This window comes from Musca autumnalis, unplaced genomic scaffold (genome assembly GCF_047663935.1).
Source record: "Musca autumnalis isolate F117 unplaced genomic scaffold, ASM4766393v1 scaffold_4, whole genome shotgun sequence".
Classification (NCBI taxonomy): Eukaryota; Metazoa; Arthropoda; class Insecta; order Diptera; family Muscidae; genus Musca; species Musca autumnalis.
Genome location: NW_027411977.1, coordinates 42,832,441 through 42,858,920, shown reverse-complemented (window position 1 = coordinate 42,858,920; position 26,480 = coordinate 42,832,441). Strand labels below are relative to the sequence as shown.

At 36.6% G+C, this 26,480-nt stretch overlaps 1 protein-coding gene across 2 annotated transcripts; it reads right to left on the bottom strand.

Moving 5' to 3' along the window:
• Window positions 1-215: 215 nt before the first annotated feature.
• Window positions 216-14,200, bottom strand: LOC141404349 (protein odr-4 homolog). Of its 2 annotated transcripts, XM_073987880.1 has the most exons (6): window positions 13,907-14,174; window positions 13,403-13,589; window positions 13,249-13,339; window positions 8,683-8,802; window positions 8,045-8,092; window positions 216-1,499 (listed from the first exon to the last, which is right to left on the bottom strand). In XM_073987880.1, exons 1-6 carry the CDS (start codon window positions 13,997-13,999, stop codon window positions 593-595), a joined length of 1,446 nt encoding a protein of 481 aa, XP_073843981.1. In that variant the 5' UTR covers window positions 14,000-14,174; the 3' UTR covers window positions 216-592. The 2 variants fall into 2 exon arrangements, with proteins under 2 accessions (XP_073843981.1, XP_073843982.1); XM_073987881.1 differs by lacking the exon at window positions 8,045-8,092 and having other exon boundaries at window positions 13,907-14,200.
• Window positions 14,201-26,480: the final 12,280 nt, after the last annotated feature.

The window sequence follows — 26,480 nt, the reverse complement described above, 5'->3', positions numbered from 1 at the left end:
GCAAAACTTTTCTTGTGATGGGAAATACTAATACTCAAATCGGCCTAGTCAATCTGCACCATACCTTTTTTAGGCATTAACATGAACACAAGTCCAGCGAATAACTTTAAATGCAAATATATCAACATTATAAAAACTCCACTATATACCTAAAAACGCAGCTTCACATTAAATGAAAACAATTTTTTTGTTCATTTCTACGAAACAGTTTGTGATTTTGTTATCAGTTTTTGTTGTTATTTTTTATTTAACTAATTTCTAAATATATTTTGTTTAACTATTGCCAAAACCATTGTGATGATGGCTTTACAAAATTTCCCTTCGTTTTTTTTTTTCTTTTCTAAATACATGTATATTATAAAATATTTTCAAACAAGACAAGTACAAAAAATAATTTATATATAAAAACAAAATACAAAAGGTAGATCGATCATACATTTAAGTAAAAAAATTATAAAACATGAAAACGTATTTTACCAACAAGTACAGGGTGTGGATGTGTGCATGAGTCTGTGAACCGACCGTGATGTTTAACATACTCAACCAAACATTGTACAAAAAAAAAAGAAATACAACATCAAAGTCGTCAATTTCATTTCATAAAATAGTGCACAACAATGGCTATGACCAGCACTAGCAGAGAAACCGCAATACCCAACATATACATGGTACGTGTGAGATCTCTTTGGCCCGCAGGATCTGATGTGCCCAGTTTTTGCATTGTCTGTTTTTCAGTCTGCATTTCAAATGAGGTATCGCTAAATGTCTCATCCTCTGGTACCCCTTCCAAATCGGCCATTATGCTATCGGTGGTAATGTCCAAATCGAGTATCTGCTTGGCCTGGGCTGCTGCAACTGTGGGTGTTTCACCACGGAATATGTAATCACTGAATTGTATAGACTTTTGACCGCTAGCATTGACATTGAAATAGACACGTCGTGGTGGTTCCGAAATGAAAATGGCATCATTGCTAATGTTGGGCTCTGTTAGACCATCACAATACACCTGTATACGTGCCATCAGAGATCGAATAATATCTTCACGTATGAAACGCTTGACATCACCTATTGTATTCTTGGGATTGCACCATATTCTTGAAGATACCACACCCGACAAACGTATCGTACCATTGAATTCCTTAACATGCACACGCTGCTGTTGATTTCCTTTGGTATTTTGGCACTTGATGGGTAGGAATATAGTTGCCTTATAACTCTCCTCACTGTTGGCTTTGCGTTCTCCACCCTGACGCAATTGTTTGATGTAACTATCCAATATTTGACCATCATCGACACACTCATTTTGCAAGAAAATCTCACTGGCATTCAGGTTGTTGCGCACCGTATCAATTGTTTTTTGAAATTGTATTTCAATGTTAATCTTCTCGGCAGCATCCAAAATCGGGAATACATCATTCAGTTCATAGTTACACTCGAAGGTATACCATTCGAAGGGTTTCTCCACAAATCGACAATCCAGAGGTGAAAATGAGCCACCGCTATAAAATTGAGTAGTTTTGAAATATTTGAATATTTATATGATTTTCTTTTTGCAATTTATAGTTGTTAACTTAAATCAGTTGGTGGGTTAGTTTGGAAATGGTGACATTGATGTGGTGTTAAGAAAAGGTGTTTGAAATGATATGAAACTTAAAACAATCGCATGATGAAATATATTTTTTTAAACAACACAAACATTTTAATAATAATAAAAAAGTTTTTCTTGTCAATAACTAAAGAGACTGATTAAATAAATAACACTTACTTTAAGTCAAATTAGCCAAAATATAAATTTTACTCGTAATATCAATGTGCTAAATGAAGCAGTTCCATATAGAAACAAAGCCTTATTTGTATCTGAAAGCCCCTAAACCATATGTTCACCGATTATAATTTGAACAAATTTCATAGATAACACGAAGAATTAAAATTTAACCAATACCGGAGATGCGAATAGAATCATTCATCCCTATTTTTTAAAAACGAGTAAAAAGATATCAGTCGGCTTTGCCGTCAGAGATACACGCTTAGGGGTCGATTATGGATGGCAACTCAACTAAAGTTGCGTTGTCAGAAGTGAAAATCACACAATTAAAATGAGTGAAACCACAGAATTTTTTTCAAATTCATTCAAAATCAGCGTATTGAGCATTCGGCTATTAGTTTAATTGTAAAATAGTATGAATTTCAATGTAGAAATTGAATTTTCTATTATTAAATTTGCTGTAGGCAACGCAACTAGAGTTGGGTTACCATCCATAATCGACACCTTAGCCTGCCAGTTGGAAATTGAATCTGTGATGACCATTTCATCAACGACATTTCAAAATTGCCTTTAACCAAGACGTTGTCACCGAATTTGTGACTCTTCCATGTGCGATGTGTGACATTCTGAACGAAAATGTCTTGCAATTTGCCTTGGTACAATTTAATGTTCATTCTATCGTCCGTGGAGACAACTTCGCTTACCTTGTCGCTGAATTTATCGTGCACGAGTTTTGCGACATTTGTGTGAAAATGTCGTCGATGATCACAAAGGGCTGTCGTCGAGCCGTATTTAATGGACTGGGGACAACTTTGAAGACACATAGCAGAAAACTTCCAACTGGGCTATATTGCATAAACAAAAAACTATGACTGAATGTGTGTTTGTTTTCCAAAAACAAATCTTTTATTACTGACGACTTTTAATTTGGCAATTGTGGACGGTCCGAATTAAAAGTGGATCTTTTGGAACATAGGAACAGGAAATGTCTACTTACAGGTAATTCGGTTTGGAAAAACACAGACTAATAACAACAATGTTTAAATTAAAGATTTCTTGCCCCCAGAGAATTCTGAAAGGTGAATTACAAACCTAATTTGCCACTGCTGCAATGTTCACCACTTGGACGTCTGAAATGATAGTGTCCTGATTCCGACAACTAACCACCCCAAAATATTGGGTTCGATATCACGTTTAAGTCGTCCGCGCAAGCCACAAGCTATTTGCGTGAAGATCAGAAGTAGAAACAAGGTCCTCAAGCCGCTGGTCTGCAGTAGAGTTGTATAGTTCATGAACGAACTAGTTCAATTGAACGATTCATTGAATAGAGCGTATGAACTAGATCAGTCGATATAGTTCATTATAGTTCAATAGTTCACTGAACTATAATCAGTCGGCGACCGTACGATCAACGAACGAACGATTCACAATCTAGTTCAACATGTTCACATATGCATAAAGTTACGCCGTCGTCAGTGTTAAGTGATGCCTTCGTAATGTGATGAGTTTGTTTACGTTTTGGATCAAGGTACAATGAATAGCTGTTCGAAAATGAAGATTTCTTCAAAAACACAACAAATTCCACATATTCCCATATTGAATGTGCCTTGTTCTGGATAGAAAAAAAAATAAAAAGAAACACACACGCATAAAACTTTTTCGCATTGACAGTTTCTACACACACACAACATAAGATTTTTGCTATTGTTTGTTTCTATTTGGTGAATGTATGTATGTAGCGTTTTCATCCAACGAACGATTAAGAGCCGGTGAACGATTCTGATCCGAATGATTGAATTGGATAGTGAACTATGAACTAGATTACTAAACTAGTTCAGTTAAAAGAGCTGAACTATTGAACTAGATCTTTCAAATGAACTAGATTGTACAACTCTAGTCTGCAGCACTTGGGTTGGTGACAAAGAAACCTTGTTGACCTCTTAAAAAAACAATAGGCCGGCGGTCTGTGGAAAGCTATGCAGCGCCACCGTTATATGCAAATGTTAGCTCTACGCAGTGCAAGAATATTTAAACCTGCCAGAATGCTACCCTGAGGATTGCGACAGAATGTCTTCTCATGACATCCACTTCATAAGGAGATAAAGTTTTACACGTGCATCAGCAAAACACGATGTTGTCGATGCAGTCAGTCCCGATTTAGTAGACACCAAGGCACGTCAGGACAGGTCTCCATAATCTAGAGAGAGATGTACAAAGGAACACCTTTAGAGCAACGAGACTATTAGACGGGCTTGGATAACATTCACCCTGATGCAGTGGCGCAGGCAATACGGAAATACAGTGTGAATGCCGTATTTGGTGACCACCCCCATCCATCGCAGCAGAAGAACACCAGCAGTCAAGGCAAACACGAGTGGTTTTAGACCAGCTAAGATCAGTACGATGCAGCCGTTCCAATTCATATTGGGCTCCCGAATTGGGGCCACATTACCCGATGTATTTGTTTATCTGCCCAGCTAACCCCCACTCACCTGTCTCATGATTCTTTTTGGACACAAATAGTCCAGGTTGTAGAATTTTTGAGCCTAGATACAGAGGAACCAGAACCAGATATTTGAAATGATATTTGAGTTGCTACAACAACAAGAGAGCTGAATTTCAAAACTTTCAAAATGTGTGCAATGAAAAGCAATTGTAATGGGGAGTTTTCCAAAAGCTTCTTCTGGAACTCTTAACTCCTTGAGGAGCATAGGACCTCAATAGGAGGACAATCGGAAGAGTGATGCGAATACTAATAATACGCTTGTTCACATAACCAATCCTCTCAATTAATCAACCTCACCCATTGTCTACTTGTGACTTGGTGTCCTCTGTTTATGCAAACGAGGCCCTGGCGACCGACCATGGGGGTATAACCCTAATCCGTTACATTGAAGAAATGCCTGCAGCACTACCAAAATATCTGTAAGAGCCAACCCGAAGTACTTGGGGAATAGGGTCTACAGATATCTGCGTTGTTATGTCGGACAAGGCAGTAGGGATGGCAGCGGATGAGCCCATATAGGTCAACGGTGGCGCTCACAGGCTTCCAAGATTTACGCTCGTCCTTAGACGTTATGCTCACAAGAAAAGAAAAAAACCTGACAAATTTTGTCATCAAAACATGGAGGAATAAACCAAATATTAATCTCCTAGGAGGTCACAGGCGTACGCCAGATCCTCCCAAGCTCCATGTGCATGGGAGGAACACTTCATGTTTAGACAGTGTTTCATTTTTAGTGTGTTTGAAAATTGTTCGAAATAAACGTTAAAGTTTATCCGAGAACTGCTCTCATTCCTTACTTCATCTTCGAACACATCGGGAACTACCTTCGGAGTTATTTTATGCACTAGTCACCAACTAACACCGTAGGCTTTTTACAGCTACAGGATAATTATCTCAGGTAGTATGGGCTTGTCCAAAAAAAATCATCGTGATAGGTGCAGCTAGCACTACCTGCAGTACAGATTTCAAAACTATCACATGTCTATAAATTTCACTTTTGGGAAAACTTTTAAAAGTTTGTGATGTCAACCTGTTTACCGAACCTGATCATTTTCTGAGAGAAATATTGCGATGTACAAAGCCTTAACCAAATATAGCCGGGCCCAAAACGAATTGAGCCTGTCCTAATTTTAACTGCTACTTATGCTCCTACAACAACAACAACTCCTTTCTATAACTATCGTGCCGTGAACTGCTGATGATCTAAGAATAACAGGTATATTACGATGCGCATAGGTTGAACCAATTTCAATCACTCCTTTCTATAGCTACAGTGCCCATCATGCATATTAGTTGGTTACCATGGATTTTTTCGAGCTTTTGGACCATCACGTCAGGTAGCATAGCCTTGCCAACTAAAACATTATAATCGCTGTTAACAAGACCACAGTAAGGACTTTCGGCAAAATCTTGCAAACGGTATTCGAACAGCCCTTGAACTGCAAGCAATTCATAAATGTTCATGCTCATCAGCCGTTTGATTTGGTTTCGGCGGGGTTATTTAGAAATTTTTGGGACACTCACCTCACCTCAGGAAGTATGGACTTGTCTCCGAAAAAAATTCTACCGTCGTAAACGGCGCCGGGAGCTCAACATTGTGCAAAGGAAACTTGTATTACCTCCACCACGAAACGTATTGAAGTAAAATAGAAAAATTAGTTTGAATTCAATTTTAGACGCAAAGAAAATTCAATACCACATTTCAGCCATTTCGGAGGAAACTTGTGGCCACAATCTTCAAAATACCGAAAATCGGGAGGTACCGTTCTATGGGGACTTATGAAGGCGTGGACTTATGCGACAAATTTAAAGAGGAAAGTTGAGAACCCCCAACGATGTCTAAATACCACATTTCAGCCATTTCGGAGGAAAGTTGAGGACACCAAAATTCAGCCATTTCGGTGCAATATTGAGGCCACAACGTTTAAAATACCGTTCTATGGGGGCTATATGAAAGAATGGACCGATACCGACAAAATTCTTGGGGGAAAGTTTTATACCCCCACGCAGACTAAGTACCAAATTTCAGCCATATCGGTGTGATAATGAAGCTAAAACCTTCAAAATACCGAAAATCAAGAGGTACCGTTCTATGGGGGCTATATGAAGGCGTGGACCGATACCAACAACATTTTGGGGGAAAGGTGTATACCCTTAAAGAAGACTAAGTGCCAAATTTCAGTCATTTCGGTGTGATAATGAAGCTAAAACCTTCAAAATACCGAAAATCGGGAGGTACCGTTCTATGGGGGCTATATGAAGGCGTTTACCGAAACCGACAAAATTCTGGGGGAAAGTTTTATACCCTTGAAGAAGACTAAGTGCAAAATTTCAGCCATATAGGTGTGATAATGAAGCTAAAACCTTCAATATACCGAAAATCGGGTGGTACCGTTCTATGGGGGTTATATCAAAACGTGGACCGATAGAGCCCATTTTCAATACCAACCATCCTGCAAGTAATAAAAACTTCTGAATTGACTCTCTATCTTTAAAATTGCGAGGTGTATCTTGATTTCAACAGACAGACGGACGGACGGACATTCTTAAATCGACATAGAATTTTATGCTGATCAATAATATATATACTTTATAGGGTCTCCGACGAATATTTCGATGTGTTACAAACGGAATGACAAATTTAATTATACCCTCCATATGGTGGAGGGTATAACGAACTTTTGTGGGGGAGGTACCCGAAGTATAGGACCGATATGGCCCACCTTTGAACTTGATCTAAATTTGAACTAAATATTACGAGATCCAAATTTTGAACCAAATCGCTTGATTCGTTCGAAGACGTGCGCTTCAGCCAGTCAGCAACTGATTTCGTCCAAACGTATTTGGGGTCTAAAACCATAATTTCGATGAGAATTATTTTCATCTTATCATAGTTAGCCTAAAGGCTGAGGGTATAATATACCTATTATAAAACAAATAACCATAACAAAGCACGAACATCCTTTAAGGCCCACGAGGAGCCTTCTTTCATATCAATTAGTGCAGACCGATTTGCTACCTCCTTTTTTACGAGCGAGTCCGAACGGCGAACTAAACGAAACCACTTGTACCATTACATCACTATATTCTATAGGTCCACCAACCACGGTCGCTGATGGACAGGTCGAATCAACCTATTGCGATTTGAATATATGTAATTATCTTTATATCCGATTCGGAAGTCGAAGTCGCTAAAAATTTTTGAGTTATGTCGGAGTCCCGACATAATATATTAATTTTGAACATGTTGGAAGATTCACTTCGTTAGACTTGTCTTGTACATAACCTGAAACTTTTAGGTGTTCTGGAACAAATTTCGAAGAAATGTTGTAAAAATTTCAAGACAAGAAGGTACCCTTCCTTAAGAATCTGAACAAAATTTCCTACCTCAGAATAGCTATGTTTCTTCCTCATATCTTATATAACTACTAGGGCGATTGAGATCATATGTGACATACATATTTATTTAGCATTATACATAGTAACAAAGCCCATTCGGGGCCATTTAGTTACAAAACCACAATAATAGCACTACGCTGCGAGTGCCAAATACAGTGTAAAATAATTTCAAACGCTATTTCTTTCCAAAAAACTAATTACGAACATATTTTAAATCAAAACCTCTCAACATTCAAAATACGTGATATAAATATGTCAGAAAACAAATTAAACAAAGAAAAAATCAAAACCAAAAATTAGCAACAAATTTTTAGATACACATAATATAAATAATTAAAATGACATATTTTTAAATTAGATATCAAATTATTTACCATAAAACACATTTAATATGTGCTGTAAAGTAGGTTTTCTTGCATTCCCTGTTAAGGTTATTGGTTTTCACGGTTTGTTAAGATTTTTTTTTTTTTTTTTTTTGTTTTTGGTTTTCAAAGAGAAAATTTGAAAAAAATCGAAATAGAATAAGATATGATTAAAAATCTCAACATTATTTTAATAGAGATAACCAGTTATATAGAAAGAAAACTCTTCTAAATGATTTTTGCATTTGCTAGAAAATGAAACAAAAATTGAAACTGAAGATGAAATCAAGAAAAATCTTTCTTTGAGAAACATGCAAATTCTATGATTGTTGCTTTTTTTTTGAGAAGAGGGGTTTGTTATAGAAAGACTTTTTCTATGTACACATTGTGGCCTTTAAAATGTGTTTTTTTTTTAAGATAATATTTTCTCATTTTTTGCTTTTACAAAATACAACTATTCTAGTTAGCTGCTCTATTTTACACAAAGAAAGAATAATCATGTAAATGGTGAAATAAAAATATCGAAAACAAATGAAACAAGCGGGTGCAGAATAATGTGTTAATAGGTCTTACAAAAATGTTGAGGGTGTTACATACAAATTAAACTAATTGAAAGGTTAAGTGAAAAGCTTTCTGTTGGGTTTACTTACTTTGCCACATAATTGTATATTTTACTTGCAGCCTTTTTGGCAGCACTGGAATAGGTGAGGAATATGTATTCGGTATCATCGTATTCATTACTTTTAAATTGATGTCCTTGTTTAAGTAGGCTGCAAAATAAAGGAAATTTGTTAATGTTTTCAATGGGGTAAAAATAAATAAAAAGAATCCCAACAGCTAAATACCCTCTCAGCCTGACTGACAAAAAAACAGTTGCATGAGTGAAGGGCCTAAATTTGTTTAGAAAGATTCCTAGTTTTAAAAGTAAATTGCATTTAGCCATCAAACTATCAATAAGATCCGTGAAGTGGCCTAAAAGCGAATTACATAGGAAAAATGTTGAACTTTTGCGGACGACGTACCTGAAGTAAGGGACCTACATAGTCCGTCTTGGAACTAGAACTAATTATTAGTGTTATTCCTTTCGATAGATATCGTGTCCACTAGCCACTTAGTTGGTCATCGTAGGATTTGTAGAATATTTGAACCATTATGTCAGAAAGTCCGGACTTGCACACAAAGGGCATTATATCGCTGTAAACAGAACCACAAGGAGTGACTTCGGTAAACATTTGTTGAACTTAAAGAAAATTTGGAATTTTGTGAGGGAGGTATCGAGAAGAAGTCGCCCCATATAGACATTTTTATGTATTTTTGATGTACATTGACGGTGCACATAGTTTCGGCCAGATCGGACTATCATTTTGTAAGTTTATTAAACAATACATATAAATAAAAAATGGAAAATAAAAGAAAAAAAATATTTTTTTTTTGTATGGAGTTGTATATGGTCAGCCGGAGAAACTCTTTCAACAGTTTCAACAACTGCGAATTATCGCGAAGGCTCAGAAGGCAGCAAGGGACCTGTTTTAGTTCTCTATAGGCATTTATTTAGGGCTTTATCTATACATCCATAGCCACTTATGCATTCGGAAGAACCTGTTGGCGCACGGTTTTCATGGAGTTAGCTATCGACAAGGGAATAACCGGCGGAATAACGTCTTAGATGCCTTCACGATAGCACTTGAAATCCTGACGGATGTGTCGGAGAGGTGAACCTTACATCACAGGAGCTGCCTAAAAGTGGAAGAGATTACCGGAGACAACCACAGTATTTTTGGATTATTCACTGTGGGTATACGCCTGTCTCTGATGAATATATCAAGTTCTAGGTTTACTTATCGCGTCCAGCATGTGAAAAATGACACGTATGACTTTGTAGGGAACAAAACAAGTAAAAAAGTATTAGTCGGCTTTGCCGACAGAGATATACCCTCAGCCTATGTGAATTGGAACTTTCATCTACGGACAGATCGAATGCATTTAGGGTTTTTACGGAATTTTGTGGCACTTTTTGGACATTTGAACTTGCCGACAAAAATGTGGTTTAGGATTAAAGTTCAAAAGTTTTGCGGAAGAGGGAATGGACCGGCATAGTGCATTACGGAAGTGTATCTTATTTTGAGAGTCATATCTTTTCGATAGATATAGCGCCCACTAGTACTTTCAGTGGGTTATCGTACACATGTTGGACCAGTATGCCAAGAAGCATGGACTTGTCCACGGAAAACATAATATGGCTGTACATCATCGGTATAAATTTCCAAAGGATCTCCGAACAGACCCTAAACTGAACTTGGACAGAAATTTTGAACTTTTGTGGGGGAGGTATCCTAAGGAGAAGACCGATATGGGCCAATTTAGAAGTTAAACTAAGTTAGGAGTTAAACTATGACGAAGGCTAAATTTTGGACCAAATCGGTCTATCAGTTCGAGAGTTATTGTGCTCAGCTACTACTTATGGTGCCATAGGAATTTTTTACAACTTTCGGGCTGTTTTCCCAAGAAGTATGGACTTGCCACTGAAAAAACGTTTACCATTGTAATTGAGACAGCGATTGCAAGTCGCTCCAACAGAAATCAAAGTTAGTCGAGAGCAGGTCTTAAAGTGAACTTATCCGAAATTTTGTCCATAAGTCCATATTCAAACCTTATCTATATCTGGTAGAAATATTAGGATGCGTAAAGTATGGACCAAATCGGTCCGTTCCTTCAAGAGTTATCGTGCGCACAATTTTTCCGAACATTTTTGAACTTTTGTGTGGAAGGTACCTGAAGGAGTGAACCGATATGGCTTATCTTCGAAATTAAACTAAGTTTGGACAAAATATTATGACGACCAAATTTTGGATCGAATCGGCAGATCCCTTCGAGAGTTATCTTGCTCTCCAACCACTACACACCTTGTCATAGGGGTTTTTTTTGAACCTTTCAGGCTATTTTCTCAGGAAGTAGGGTTTTGCCCCTGATGAAACTTGTACCGCCGTATGGGGGGCCGTGAATACAAGATGCTAAAACAAAAATGAAAACGATTCGAGAGCAGGTCCTAAACTGAACTTTTCCGAAATTTTGTATGGGAGGTACCCGAAGGCGTGGGACGATTGAGTTCATATTAGAAACTCAACTAAGTTTGGTAGAAATTTCGCGATATACAAACTTTGGACCCAATTGGTTACTTCCATCAAGAGTTATCGTACGCACAAATTTTCCGAACTTCGAACTTGGACAAAATATTGCGAAAGCCAAACTTTGGACCAAATCGGTTCATCCGTTCGAGAGTTATCGTGCGCATCAGCCCGCCAGACAGACAGACAGCCGACTCCAAATTGTCTGAAACACATTTCGTCCAAACATACTTGGGGTCTAAAATCATTATTTCGATGAGGTACATTTTGCCCGTATGAAAGTGTATATACCCTCGTTAGCATAAATGCTGAGGGTATAACAAGGGGGGGGGGTTATCATGAACGGCAATTCTCCGTGAATTTTTTCACTTTCTACCTTAAGTTGCAACGGCGGAAATACAAAACTCACGGGGAAATTTCATTCATGATAACCCCCAAGATGTCGCTCTCGGAAGAAATTTTCAACAGTGACTAGATAGGCTGACATCGTCGCGAATATTAACGCCTAATTCCAAAATGGAACAATTATCAGCGTACGAGACCATCTGGTGGATTATTGGGGAGCTGGTGGATTATTGGGGAGCTTCGCAAGATTAACTTTGAAAGTATCCCGCCTTTCGACACGACAAGATTAGGCCGTTAGCAATCTTGATCGTTATCTCCTGCATAGCTTTTGTTTGTGCTATGCGCTTCCCTCAGACCATATTGGTGGGTAGCAAGATGGAAGTGCCGTTTCAATTCGTAAGTTATTGTGGTCATTATTATTTTTACCAAGTGCCTTTTTTTGAGTTTTTGAGGTCACGAAGTAAAAAATTGTGCCATCATTACAGTGCCCGAAAGAACTTGTTGCAAAAATTCAAAACGATCCGCGACGAGCTGTAAAAATTTACTTTTTCCAAATTCTGCATGGGAGGAATTCTAAGCAGTTTTCCGATTTAGTCCATATCAAACCCTGATATATGCCTGGAAGAAATATTACCATATTTAAAGTTATGACTAGACATCCGATTTTTGCATATTTTCAAAATTTCAACCAATTGTAACTACGTTATTATATAGAATTATATCGTTCCAATGGCAGAAATTCGTTGTCATATTGAAAATAATCAATAATACGTACAAAACTCCAGATTCCATTGCTTAATAAACGAATTATTTGCATTATAATTTTCAAAATATGCAAAAATCCGATGTCTAATTATGACCAATTCGGTTACTCCCTCCCTTCGAGATTTATCGTTCACACTATTTTACCGAAAATGTTTGAACTTTTGTGGAGGAGTGGAGCGATTCGGCATATCTTGGTATTTAAGCTAAGTTTGGACAAATCCAAACGATATCCAAAGTTGAACCAAATTGGTTGATCCATTCGAGATTAATTGTACGCACCAGCCAGACATGGCTGAATTGGCCTGAATTGACTCCAAATTGTCAGAAACGGATTTCCTCTATACTTGATGCGCACAAAAGCATTTTTGGAGCAAATTGAATGATTTCATTAAGCTCGTATCGGGACCATATTTTTTCAGGTAGGACTCGTCACCCTGATCACAAATTTATATATAACATTTATTGCGAACGTCCATACTTTCCGAGATATGGGTCTCTGAAAGTATGTATGTAACTTCGCTATTTTTGAACGTATAATGATAATATGAGCACCATTGTAAAGCTTACGGAATACATTTTACTATAAATAGCCGTCCTTCGGCCGGTGATTTAAGACTTTCTCCTGTGGACAGGTAGAAATCTCGGGAACGGTACAACATTTTCTATAAAATCACATTTTTTCTCTAAATAACCAGCCTTTAACAAGGAAGTTTTCAAATCTTCAGATGCCCATATCTCGGGAAGTATGGACTTCCGCAATAAATTTTATATATATTTGTGAGCTGGGCGACAAGACCTCCATGTGAAAAAAAATTGTTCCCGATCCAAGCTTAATGAAAACATTCAACTTAAGTCGTATTATTATTTGATGTGGCACATTTTTGATCCTATCAAAGTGTATGTACCCTCGTTATCCTAAAAATCTTTACGATTCATTTTATTTCATTTTTTACTTCCTACTAACTTTCACTATCTACTTACTTGTGCATATCAAAGAACAGTCTTTTGGCAGATTTAAATTCTTCCGAGGAGTCATCGACATAATCTTTGCTTACACCGGCAATAAATAGACCTAAGAAAATACAAAAGAAGTGTTAAAGGGACGAAGCACTTACGACCATTAACAAAGACTTACCCATGACATTAAATGAACCGGGTATCATTTTGCCGGCACTTAACCATTGATTGCCCAATGATTGTAAATTTATTTGTTCGACTTTTTGGGGACCAACAGCAGCCGATGATTCGGCATCGGGAAAATCACTTTCTTCTTCATCATTTTTGGCGAGATGTACAACAATATATTTACCCGGTTCTGATTTCTAAATAGAAGAAAACCAACAAAATTTCTCATTAACTTTGCAATAGATAAGCAACACAACAATAACTGCGATGCAGATAAAAAAGACTAATGATGACGTTAACAATTACAATGTTGTTTATTGCAAACATTATGACACACCACTTTTGTCTCTACTTTTATCGTCCAGACAAATCTAAACAAGCAAGCATGACAATATTCCCCCACCAATAGTGAGAAAGTCAGTGCATGTCAACATCTGCTCCACACATTCTTTAAGTGTGCACTTTAAAAAGTTGAATGCATCTCATCAACAACAACAACGCAGCCAACACTTACCTGACCAATGATGATGCCATAGCTAAATTTCATCTGTGTCGCACATTTTTCCAGATATTCCTCATCAGATTTACTCAGCAATAGTTTGGTCATTGCAAGACTCCGAGCATGAACAACAAAAACCACAAGTTATGGGACAAAATTGTGAGATATTAGATTGCGGCGTTTTTTCGTTCGTTGGTCGTCTAATCGAAAAAGAAAAAAACACTACGTATAATTTCTAATTAGAAATAGTGATGTTGTTGACAATATGTCAATTTTTGTTTACGTGTGTCAAAACACAGAGTTGTATGTGTTGTTAGGGCTTTGTGAATGTCCATATGTTGTGAGTTGCCAACCATATAATAAAGGGATAGAGTAAAGTTACGTTTACACTGACGCTTATTATCATGATTCTGATATACTTAGGGTCATTATTCATGGGGTTTCGACACGGCATGTTTTTTACATATTCATGCATAGCAACTGTCACATTTTTTCGGCCATATGTAATTCCTTCTGCACGGCAAGATTTTACTTTTCATTCGTTTTCTGTTGTTTTCTTTTTTTATATCGCGTACAAACAAAACAGCTGTTTACCTTTGGTTGTACAGACGAGAATAGAGCGCGTTCTTTTCGAAAAATATACATATATATGCACATAACTCTTTGATGCATTGAAATTTCTTTATGGTTCACACCATGGTACAATAATTCTTAGGTAGGCCACAGCTAACAGCTGATTACAATTTTTTTTTTTTTTTTTGGCTTAATCTGTCAAAACCGTGTTGACATGCAGAGTTGATATTTATTATTGATCAAAAAATTCAACTCTGTTTTGTTTTCATTTCAACATTTCGTTCTTCTTCTTCTTTGTATACTCAAACGTTATCATTCATCAAAACAATTTTGACGTTTTAAGCCATAGCGACAGGGTTGTATTTTTTGGCGATTCTCATACCTGACCTACCTATGAATTATTGTACCATGGTTCACACCATGTGTACAAAATTCAGGTTTGTAAAAAGTGACAGTTGGTATGCACAAATATGTAAAAAACATGCCGTGTAGAAACCCCATAAGGTAGAATTAGACGTGACATAGCCATAACGCCATAACCATAGAACACCAAAACCCAATTGGTTATTTATGGCTATGGCATTATGTTATGTTACTACTAATCGAATACATTGATTTCCATAGGTTTGGTTGAATCAGCTGATTGATATGGCCGTATGGCTTTATGGTTATGTCACGTCTAATTCTACCTTTACATGTGTTCTTTTACTATCTGATGGATTTGAAAACGCAAAATAAACCAATTTGGAGGCATTAAAAATGTAATTTTTACATTGAAAGTTAATTCCAAGAAGCTCTTCCTTGAAATTCAATCATCACTTTTAACTATAAATTAACCGGAACGCTATAAATCTGTTCGGTAAATCCAAACTATAGCAAAAGAATTGGTCTGTTCCTTTATTTTTAAAAATGGTAACAGTGGCAGAAAATGGTAAAAGTGGTAAACTGCTATCATATAAATTGTATGCTATTAAAAGTAAGGGAACACTTTACAGGTTAAAAATGGTAAGAAATGGTAACCTCAGGCACGTAAAGGAACAGAGCAAATACTAATGGGGGTTATCATGATAATTGAACATTGATAATCATTTAAGCCTAATTTATACCCCGGTTACACTTAACCGGATTAACCCAGTGGGTTTGGATTTCAAATGTCAATTCCATAGAGCAAACGTCAAATAAATCCTCATGAAGTGGATTAACGAGGCAAAAAACTCTAGTGTAACCTGACTATTATAGCCTTTTTTGATTAAACCACTGGATCTATTAAAACATTTGTAGTTTGCATAAATAAATCCATTAGATTTCAAATGGATTTCACTTAATCCTGAAATAAACTTTTTTTTTTGATTCCAAATACAGTAATTTCTAGTTACCTGCATTATTCATAGCTGCATTTTAGCGTTACCTCATCAAAAATCTGCTTACAGGCAACTATTCTCTAGATTCCGTTCAATATATTATGTTTTAGTGCACATTCAATAGATGCATTTTTGGCATAGCTGCATCAAAATTTTGGTGATTTTACTTCAATGCGGTTGTAAAATTTGCATATATCTGCACAAGAAAAAATTTTAATTTTTTTGCGAACTCAAAACAATGATAAGATTCAACCCCTCTGATGTTGAACTGATAAGAAGTGTGCAGAACAAATAAAACACAAGAAAAGACAATGAATTGTAAAAAATTATAACATTTTCTCTACCAAACGTGAAATGTCTTTCACTTTATTATTTCAACATTGTTTATAGCTGCACATCATATGCACTTAAGTAATATTGAAAACATCGGCCTTGTTACCTGCCCAACAAGGCCGATATTTACACTATCTATCAATGTCATATGAGCTGTCATTCTTTTATTCATTCGACACCCTTTATGTTTGTCAAAGTCTGTACCACTTTTAGTTTTTGCGTTCACACTAGCATACAATTTCATATGACCACAAAATATAAATCACGCAAATAACACAATTTATATTGTTAAAAACTTTAATCGCACTCACACTTTCGTTTTCTTAACCTATTTCCTTAATTTTTTTGTAAAATTGTTTTCTTTTAACAATTAATTTCTCAGCTGCATACGAAAATACATGGCCGAATAGAGCGCTCCCTAAGTCCGTGTTTAGACACACGGGAAAGTAAATTCAGTTTTTAGGCAATAGGGGGTAGGAAAGAGTATTGAGGAGCTCTTTCCTTTCCGCTCTCTCCCAAAAACTCAATTTACTTTCCCGAGAAATTTGTGTGTCTAAACACAGACTAAATGAAAAATGTACCTATGAGTTGCCACATCATTTTGATAGATGAAAATTTTTCATAGTGGTCACACTACGTGTACAACATTCACAGGTAGCAAATTTGACATCTCATATGGCATTCATGGATAGTGTAAACACCCCTTAAGCGAATTTAAGCTTACTGCATTTTGGGGATTGCTGCACAAGAAGTCGTGCAATTTTTGATTGTGCAGGTAAACATAGCAATTTTAATATTGGGTTTAGAGTATGGCACAATTACCCAGGTAGTGGCATCGTAAAATTTTAAATATGTTATGTCAAAAATTTCTTTATGTTGTTGGGGAAATTACAACAAAAATATTTTTTATAAAGGGATTTGACTTTTCATATTCGATCAGCTGGTGTGATACCACTACCTGGTAGTTCTGCCATGGTTTAGAGCTAATTATTGGTCTGTTCCTTTACTTTTGAAAGTAGTAAAACCGGTAAAAGTAGTATTTGAACTGTATGGTGTCTGAAGTAAAGGAACGCTTTTCGAGTAGAAACTGGTAAAACTTGAAGATTCTTGCATGCTTATATGTGGGTATTTACACAGTTTATTCAGTTGGCCATTCAGAGTTCTGTTAACAACATTTGACAACAAACATAGATTGATTCATTATTGTGATTTATGTTTTGTTCCCGTACTTTTTAATAGTAAAACTCGTAAAAGAGAGAAAGAAAGAAATTTTGTTGTCACATAAAAGTTTTTTCAAAAAGTTCGGGAACGGAAAAATGGAAAATACGTCAAAAAACTGGAACAAATGTCAAAGTCGGCGTATCAGCCAATCAGACGCCGGCAACCATGTTACTATTTTTTTACTCGCCCAAATTTGTCGTGTAAAAAGTTTTTAAAGAGAGCGGTATTCAGCGCCATTTTTGTTTAAAGAGAAGTGAACATTTTACAACTTTTTTGTGTACGGGAACGCTTTTTCGAGTAAAATGTGTAAAAGTCGTAAAAATTGTAAAAACTTTTTAGTTCTGGAACACAGCTTTAATTTCCTTTGTATTTTATCTATTTGACAGCAAACTAAATAGTCAGGGCTAACTAGTTTGGGCTGAATGGCTAACTGTATAAACTGTGGGTATTTATTTAAAGCTGGTACACATTGTCAGTTTTTAATGACAGCTTTTTTTGTTGCTTGCTAGTGTGGCCGTTCATTTTTGTCATTCATCATGCAACCACAAAATATTTTGTGGTTGCTGGACGGTTGGGCAGTTGTCGATAATTGCAAAAAAATCGTCTTTCAAAACTGTCCAGCAAAAAGTTAGCATCTGCGGACAATTGTACAGTACATTTGCCGTTTGAGTACAGCTAGGATGCACTCCACTTTGCTTCCACAGCACACAGCTAGGATGTTTTCGATCCAAATCACAACTTTTTATGTAGTATTTTGGATTGAATTTAAAGACACTCTTCGGATTGTGTTTTTAATCAATCCAAAGATGCAGTAAAAATGCAAGCTATTGCGAAATATCCCAGAATAAATAAAATGCATTTATTATTTGTGTAAAACAGGAATACAAAGAACTTTATTAAACACAAATTAAAAAAGTTTCCATTAAATTCAATCACATTTGAGTTTACTTTCTCCGTTCTCCAATTAATCCAATGCTAAGTTTACATTTACGAAATCCACTCGATTTCAACTGTCAATTCCATAGCTCAAACGTCAAATGAAATCTCATCTGGATTTCATTTGACGTTTAAACTATGGATTTGACAGATTAAATCGAGTGGATTTCGTAAATGTAAACCAAGCACAATCGCATCTGATTTTGCTTCATCATACTAATGCTAAGTTTACATTTACGAAATTCACTCGATTTCAACTGTCAATTCCATAGCGCAAACGTCAAATGAAATCTCAACTGAAATCCATTGGATTTGAAATCGAGTGGATTTCGTAAATGTAAACCAAGCATAAAGGTGTTTTATGTTGACTTCCCATCACTAGTTCAGCTTTAGACATGGACTCCAACTGCACTCCATTAACAATTTCCGTCTCGTGAATTATAGCAAAAATGTTCGCAACTTCAGTTTTTATTTCTTTATTTTATAACAAACTCTCCGAAATGTATACGTACACTCATGGTACAATAAAGTGGAGGTAGGCCAGGTATGAAAATCACTGAGAAATGCCACCCTGCAGCCATGGCTTAAAACGTCAAATGGCATGGTACAATAATAATGGTAGATGTACCTTCATAGCTATTCCGTATTACAAAAACATATGGAACTTAGAGCTTCACTTTTTATATGTTAAAAGTGCCATATAGTGTAAAAACATTTCTTTAGCTAGTCTCCAGAATATTCTTGTTGGAAAAGTGTTCCAAAAATAGCAAAAGTTCTTCCCAAACTTATGACAGTGAAAAAATGGCATTCACTTATTTTCTAATTGACAAGTTTGGCTAATCTGACATCGTGATTGCTGGCATCCGATTTGCAGATGAAGGTCAGCAGAATTTTTACAAAAAGTTTTACATTCCCGTACGCGAATACACATTTTTGTCCTTGTTTTCAATTTTAAGATTAGTGTCACAGCAGAAGTTTTTTGTTGGAACAATTCAGCGATACATCTACCTTTATGATTGCATAATGTCAAAAACAGTACAAAATGTCAACCCTGCTTTTGACAGATTAGGCCATAAAAAGAAAAAAATTGTAATCAGCTGTTAGCTGTGGCCTACCTTCAGTTTATTCTACCATGTGTACACTCCTGTTTGTCTTTTGAAGAAATGTGTAGGGATCAACCAACTGTTTTTTTCTGTAGGGATCTCTACAGCAACTGCTTTTTAAATGTATGTTACGGAGTGCATTTTTCACAACTCTGTTGAACTACATCGAAAGATGTTGTGAAATCATAACTTCCATTGCACAACTTTCAAAATTTTTTGCTGGGTAAACATACATTCGCAGGAAAGGATAGTGTTTTTCCTGCTCATTTAATATATGTTTCGTGGAAACGGGTTAATTCGTGTACGTATTTCGAGAGGCGAACAACGTACTTCAAACGCTAGTGTGAACATGCCATTAAAAGGATTTTATACATACATATATGGCCTGTTCCCGTACTTTATAAAGTGGTAAAAGTCGTAAACGATTTTCATATAAATTTTGTGTACGGAAACGCAAAAGGTGTAAAAGTGGTAAAAATTTTAAAAGCCTCATAATTCTGGAACAGAGCTATAATTAAAGATTTTTAGATTCGATTTTTATGACCTCTTTAGAACTAATGAAACACTGAAAATTCCACAGTTTTAAAATATATTTTTATTTATTTTTCTTTGTTTATTTGTTTTTTTTTTCATCATTCATAAATATATTTGTTCATAATATTCATATATATTGTCTACTGGAGACATACATAAATAAATATATGTTTTTTATGTGGTTCCTGTTTAATGACAATTGACAAAAGAATTTCATTAGATGCTTATATTTTTCTTATTAATTAAGAGTAATTTAACTAAAAAAAACGTTGTAGAAAATTATAAAAATCAAGGCATTTAATAAAATTGTTTTGTCAAATGCTTACAATTTTATTTTTGTAATATTTTATATTCTTTGTTGTTTTGTTCTAGGTTTTCTAACATAAACAAATGTATTGAACAGAAAGATATTATTATTATTGAAAATAAACAGAAGTAAAAATTAAAATAACTAGGAAATTGTTTTGTGGTAGTATTTGAAATTTTCATAATAAATTTGAAATTACCAAAGTGCTATGAAAATTAAAATAAAATTAAATATTTTTTCCAGTCCATTGCATTCAATCGTTTCAATGGTTATACACAAATTTGAGTATTTAAACATAACAATTTTAATATTGGGTTTAGAGCTAATTATATATTTGGGGATTGTGTGTGGTATTTATTTAACAAATGCTTAGTTCTTTGTTGAGGATTATATTTGTTTATTATTATGTTGTTGTTGTTGCTGAACAATGTATGCACGTTTAGTGGTTTAGAAATAGTTTTAAAATAAATAAAATTGCATTTATTTCAATAAGGTTAGAGTTTAGTTAATATTATGGTTTATTATGAGATTTTGTTGATGAAATATGGTTAACCAGGGCCTGACATTAGGGGTATTAAGGAAGATAGAGAGATTTTAATGAGCCTCGCTCACTGGAGATATAATTCAATTCACATTTTGATAGTTCTCAAAAGCGAAAAATAATTAATTAGAAAATATTCTCCAAAACAAGTTGCAACATAACAACATGTATTATCTACGATTTTACTGGTAAACAAGTAAAAAGTGGTTAAGTTCGGCCAGGCCGAACTTTTTATACCCTCCACCATAAAAAAGTCTTAATTAAAATGGAATTATTAGGGTCCTTTTACAATTTAAGGTGTAACAACTTTTCGACAATGGTGAGTATATTAAAAACTCCGAAGGACAGATGCGCCGTGAGTCGAACTTCCGCGTTATGGCGTGATGAAGTTTTTGCAAGAGACCCTGTAAGCCATCATTAATTAGCATTATATCTTTGTTTGTTGTTTTTGTAAAGCACTTAAGCAACAGTGAACAAAGATATAACGCTAATTCCTGATGGCCCACAGGGTCTCTAACAAAAATTTCGTCACGCCATAACGCGGAAGTTCGACTCACGGTGGATCTGTCCTTCGGGGTTCATAATATACTCACGAAGGCCTTTCTTCCACAAGAGGAATTTTCCGTGCCCCAGACTTTCACTTCCTTTTTTTGCACAGTGTTATCTAATCTAATTTAAAAATGTGTTCAGCTAGGTGAAAGGTATCACCTACGGGGCTATATCAAAGAGTCAACCTATCTTTAAATTTTTTGGCTCAAAAGTTTTATAGCTGCAGGGAACTTCCAGAGTCAAATTGAGGGTAGTTTCATCAAAACAATGTAGACCCTCAAAAATGTGCCCATGTTGATGAACTTTAGTGAAGAAATTTCGTGACCACTGAAAATTCCCGAATTCGGGAGGTAAAGTTATATGGGGGGATATACCAAAACATGGACCTATATTGACGATTATTTTTTTTAAATAGACAAAATTTTAGCTAAAATTCTAAAAAAAAACCGATCATTACAGCTAGTTCGGTTAAAAATTGCAGCTAAAATTCTCAAAATACCGAAAATCGGGAGATACCGTTATATGGGGGCTATATCAAAACATGGACCTATGTTGACAATGTTTCGTTGGAGATGTTTTATGACCACTGAGAACCTCAAATGTCAAATTACAGCTATTTCGGTTAAAAACTGTAGCTAAAATTCTCAAAATACCAAAAATCGGGAGGTACCGTTATATGGGGGCTATACCAAAACATGGACCTATGTTGACGATGTTTCGTTGGAGATGTTTTATGACCACTGAGGACCTTAAATGTCAAATTACAGCTAGTTCGGGTAAAAATTGTAACTAAAATGCTCAACATACCGAAAATCGGGAGGTACGGTTATAAGGGGGCCATACCAAAACATGGACCTATGTTGACGATGTTTGGTGGAGATGTTTCATGAGCACTGAGAACCTCAAATGTCAAATTGCAGGTAGTTCGGTTACAAATTGTGGCTAAAATTCTGAAAATACCGAAAATCGGGAGGAACCGATATATGGGGGATATACCAAAACATGGACCTATGTTGACGATGTTTCGTGGTGATGTTTCATGATCACTGAGAACCCTAAATGTCAAATGACAGCTAGTTCGGTTAAAAATTGTAACTTAAATGCTCAAAATACCGAAAATCGGGAGGTACGGTTATAAGGGGGCCATACCAAAACATGGACCTATGTTGACGATGTTTGGTGGAGATGTTTCATGACCACTGAGAACCTCAAATGTCAAATTGCAGATAGTTCGGTTACAAATTGTGGCTAAAATTCTCAAAATACCGAAAATCGGGAGGTACCGTTATATGGGGCTATACCAAAACATGTACCTATGTTGACGATGTTTGGTGGAGATATTTCATGACCACTGAGAACCCCAAATGGCAAATTACAGCTAGTTCGGTTAAAAATTGTAGCTAAAATTCTCAAAATACCGTAAATCGGGAGGTACCGATATATGGGGGCTGTACCAAAACATGGACTTATGTTGAAGATGTTTGGTGGAGATGTTTCATGACCACTGAGAACCTCAAATGTCACGTTGCAGGTAGTTCGGTTAAAAATTGTGGTTAAAATTCTTAAAATACCGAAAATCGGGAGGTACCGTTATATGGGGACTATACCAAAACATGGACCTATTCCCATATCCTTTGGGATATAAGTTTGTTGATCACTAGGAACCCTAAGTGCGAAATTATAGCTAATTCGGTCTGCAAATGTGGCGAAGAACGTCAAAATACCTCAAATCCGGAGGTACCGTTATATGGGGGCTATACCAAAGAGTGGACCGATATAGCCCATCTTCGAACTTGACCTGCCTATGGAAAACAGACCCTCGGGTGCAAAATTTCAGCACTCTATCTCACTTATTGCGGACCCTAGAGTGATTACAACAGACGGACAGACGGACATGGCTAGATCGTCTTAGAATTTTATCCTGATCAAGAATATATATACTTTATAGGGTCGCAAATGATTAGTTCGATGTGTTACAAACAGAATGACAAACTTAATATACCCTCCATACTATGGTGGAGGGTATAAAAATGGGTGACGTAGGGAATGAAAGCTACCAAAGAAACGGTCCTGAACGGCTTTAACATGGTAAAGCCCAGGATCTATCTTGGTCCCTCCTTCATATCAATTGGACACTGACATCCCCGTGGTGTCACTTGTGAGCTATGTACCTTTAACACCCGTTAAAGGTAGTGAGCTAATATGTGCCGCGCGTTTACATATAAGAACGTTAAAAACTTGGGTTTGGGCGTCGGGTTAGTAACCCTCCCCTAGAAAAAAGCAGCCTACTATCAAAAAACGAAAGAAAATAAAAACAACCCCTCTAAAGTTGACGACTCCCGCAAACGTTTTAAGGACCATGATCTGCGAATTTGCACATGGAATGTTCGCAATCTTTATAGCGAAGGTGCAGTTTACGCATTGGCAGATGTACTTGAAAAGTACAAGGCCATACAGGAAATACGATGGATTGGCAAAAGCGTCACAACAACACCTAAAGGTGACGCACTTACAGCTGCCATGACACAATGCATGAGTTTGGCTGCGGATTTACAGTTACTTGGAAGTTAAAACATCTGGTCTCCAGCTTCACACCAGTGAATGAAAGACTTGCTGCAATTCCAATAAAACCCAAATTCTTCAACATCAGCTTTATTTGCGCTCATGCTTCCACTGAAGACAAGGACGAACAGACCAAAGATATATTTTACGAGCGCTTAGAAGAAACGTATGACAGTTGTCCGTCCTGCCCATGACATTAAAATTATTCTAGGCGATTTTAATGCCAAAATTGGAAAGGAGAATATCTTTGGCACAACAGTCGGTAAAATCAGTCTCCATAGTGAAACATCTAACAATGTAATGAGACTGATAGACTTTGCTGCGGCAAAAACATGGTAGTTAGCAGTACCGGATTTAAGCATCTCGATATCCATAAAGGCACCTGACTGTCGCCAGATCAAAGAACAATAAATCAAATTGTTCACGTTGTGATAGATGAAAGACATTCATCGAACGTGTTGGATATGCGTTCATTCCGAGGAGCACACATAGACTCGGACCACTACGTTGTTGCAGCAAAGGTACGGTTAAACGTAGCGAATAAAGTACGAACAGACACAACACGAAAGTTAGACATCGGTAAGCTGCAATCACAACAGATAGCCACAGCATATTCCACTCAACTGGCCCAATTGCTTAATCAAAGCACTTCTCGTCCCGATAACATATCAGCACAATGGCAAAGTATTGCCCATTCCAAGCAAACAGCTGCAAAATCCATACATGGATACCCGAGATCTCCACCGAAGAATCCATGGTATGACCAGGGGCTCAATTCTGTTTCTATGAAAATGTGAAATGAAAAAATGTATAAAGGCCTGCGTACATAAGCTACCCTGCCTGATTGCCTTGCTTTCCTGCTTCATTGTTGACATAATAAAAATAAAAGAATAAAGAAGGCCGAGGAAATTTCGAACTTGGTTGCCCTTTTTTTTTTTATTCTTTTATCAGAAGTAAGCAAGGTAAGCAGGCAAGGCAGCTTATGTACGCATGCCTTAAGAGAAATAAATGTCAAATGAAAAAAATTATAAAGGAAATATTTTTCATTTCAAATTTTCATAGAACAAGAATCCAGCCCCTGGAATGTCGTGCTGCTACCGAAGAGAAAAATGCGGCATGTAGAGCTACATTACAATCAGTAGCAACGCGTTGCTCACGAGAGAGGTATCGGGAGAAAAGGAGAGAGGAGAAACGTCTTTTCCGCAGGAAAAAGAGAGAAATCGAACAGCGAGAGTGTGAAAAATCTAGATGTACTGGAGCCAGAATGAAGTCCTAAGTTCTACCAAAGAGTAAAACATCAAACTGATGCCTTTGGTACAGGCACATCCTTCTGTAGAGACCAGCCAGGTAATTTGGTAACTGATACAGATAGTGTGCTCAGGATATGGAAAGAGCATTTTTCCAAACTGTTGGTGTCCAATAGTAGCGAAGACGACGAAGATACCACAGATCCAATCGCAGATGATGGCATTGAATATATATCGCCCAGCCAAGATGAGGTAAAGTCTGCAATAAACTGGCTAAAGGATAATAAGGCAGCAGGAGCCGATGGCTTACCAGCCGAGCTGTTCAAAATCGGAGGCGACACGTTGATAAGGTGTATGCATCAGGTAGTTAGAACGCGTACACGACGATTGGAACCTGAGTATCCTGTGTCTCGTCCACAAGAAAGGAGACAAGACTGTATGCTTTAACTATAGGGGCACTATTGCCTATAAGATAGTGTCAGAGATATTACGCGAACGACTAAAGCCTATGATCAATAAAATAATTGGACAATACCAATACGGCTTTGGCAAGTCCACCATTGACCAGATATTTACCCTGCGACAAATCATGGAGAAGACCCAAGAGATGTAGATCGACACCTACCACGTTTTAGTCGATTATAAGGCAGCCTTCGATATTCCAAAGATATTCCAAGCCATTTCTGAATTTGGTATCCCCGCAAAGCTCATTCGGCTTTGTAAGATGACTTTAACTATCCTCAGTTTAAATAGGAAATAACCTCTCCGAACAATTCAGTACCAAAAGAGGTTTCAGACAAGGTACAGGCAGAACTGGTAGGCAAAGGCTTCGATGGAGCGAGAGATGGAAAGACGCGGTATCCCAAAAAGCGAAGCAACAAACAGAGAGAATTGGAGATCTTTTCTTAGTTCGGCTTATGGAACAAATGTTCTGTAATGGCCCAGCTAAGTAAGTACTGGTAAAAAATAAAATTTTACTCATATCTTATACTAAAACTTAAGATGGTTATGTTGAAATTGTCTTTGCTTGAATTTTGGTATAGGAATATTTGCAGAAAAAAACGAATGAATGAATTCGTTGGTGAAAGTTACACGTTTAGCCGAATCACTCATTATTTTACACTAGCGTGACACTAACTTTCACTGATACGTTATAATGGAAATTTCACCAATACTTGCGAATGGTATTTATGTAAACCAAACGAAAGGAGAATGAGAGGAGGATAAAGAAAAGTTTACTTACTTAGTTGGCCCTCTACAGAACATTTGTCCCATAAGCCGAACCAAGAACAAATTTCCATTCCTCTCTATTTGTTGCTTTA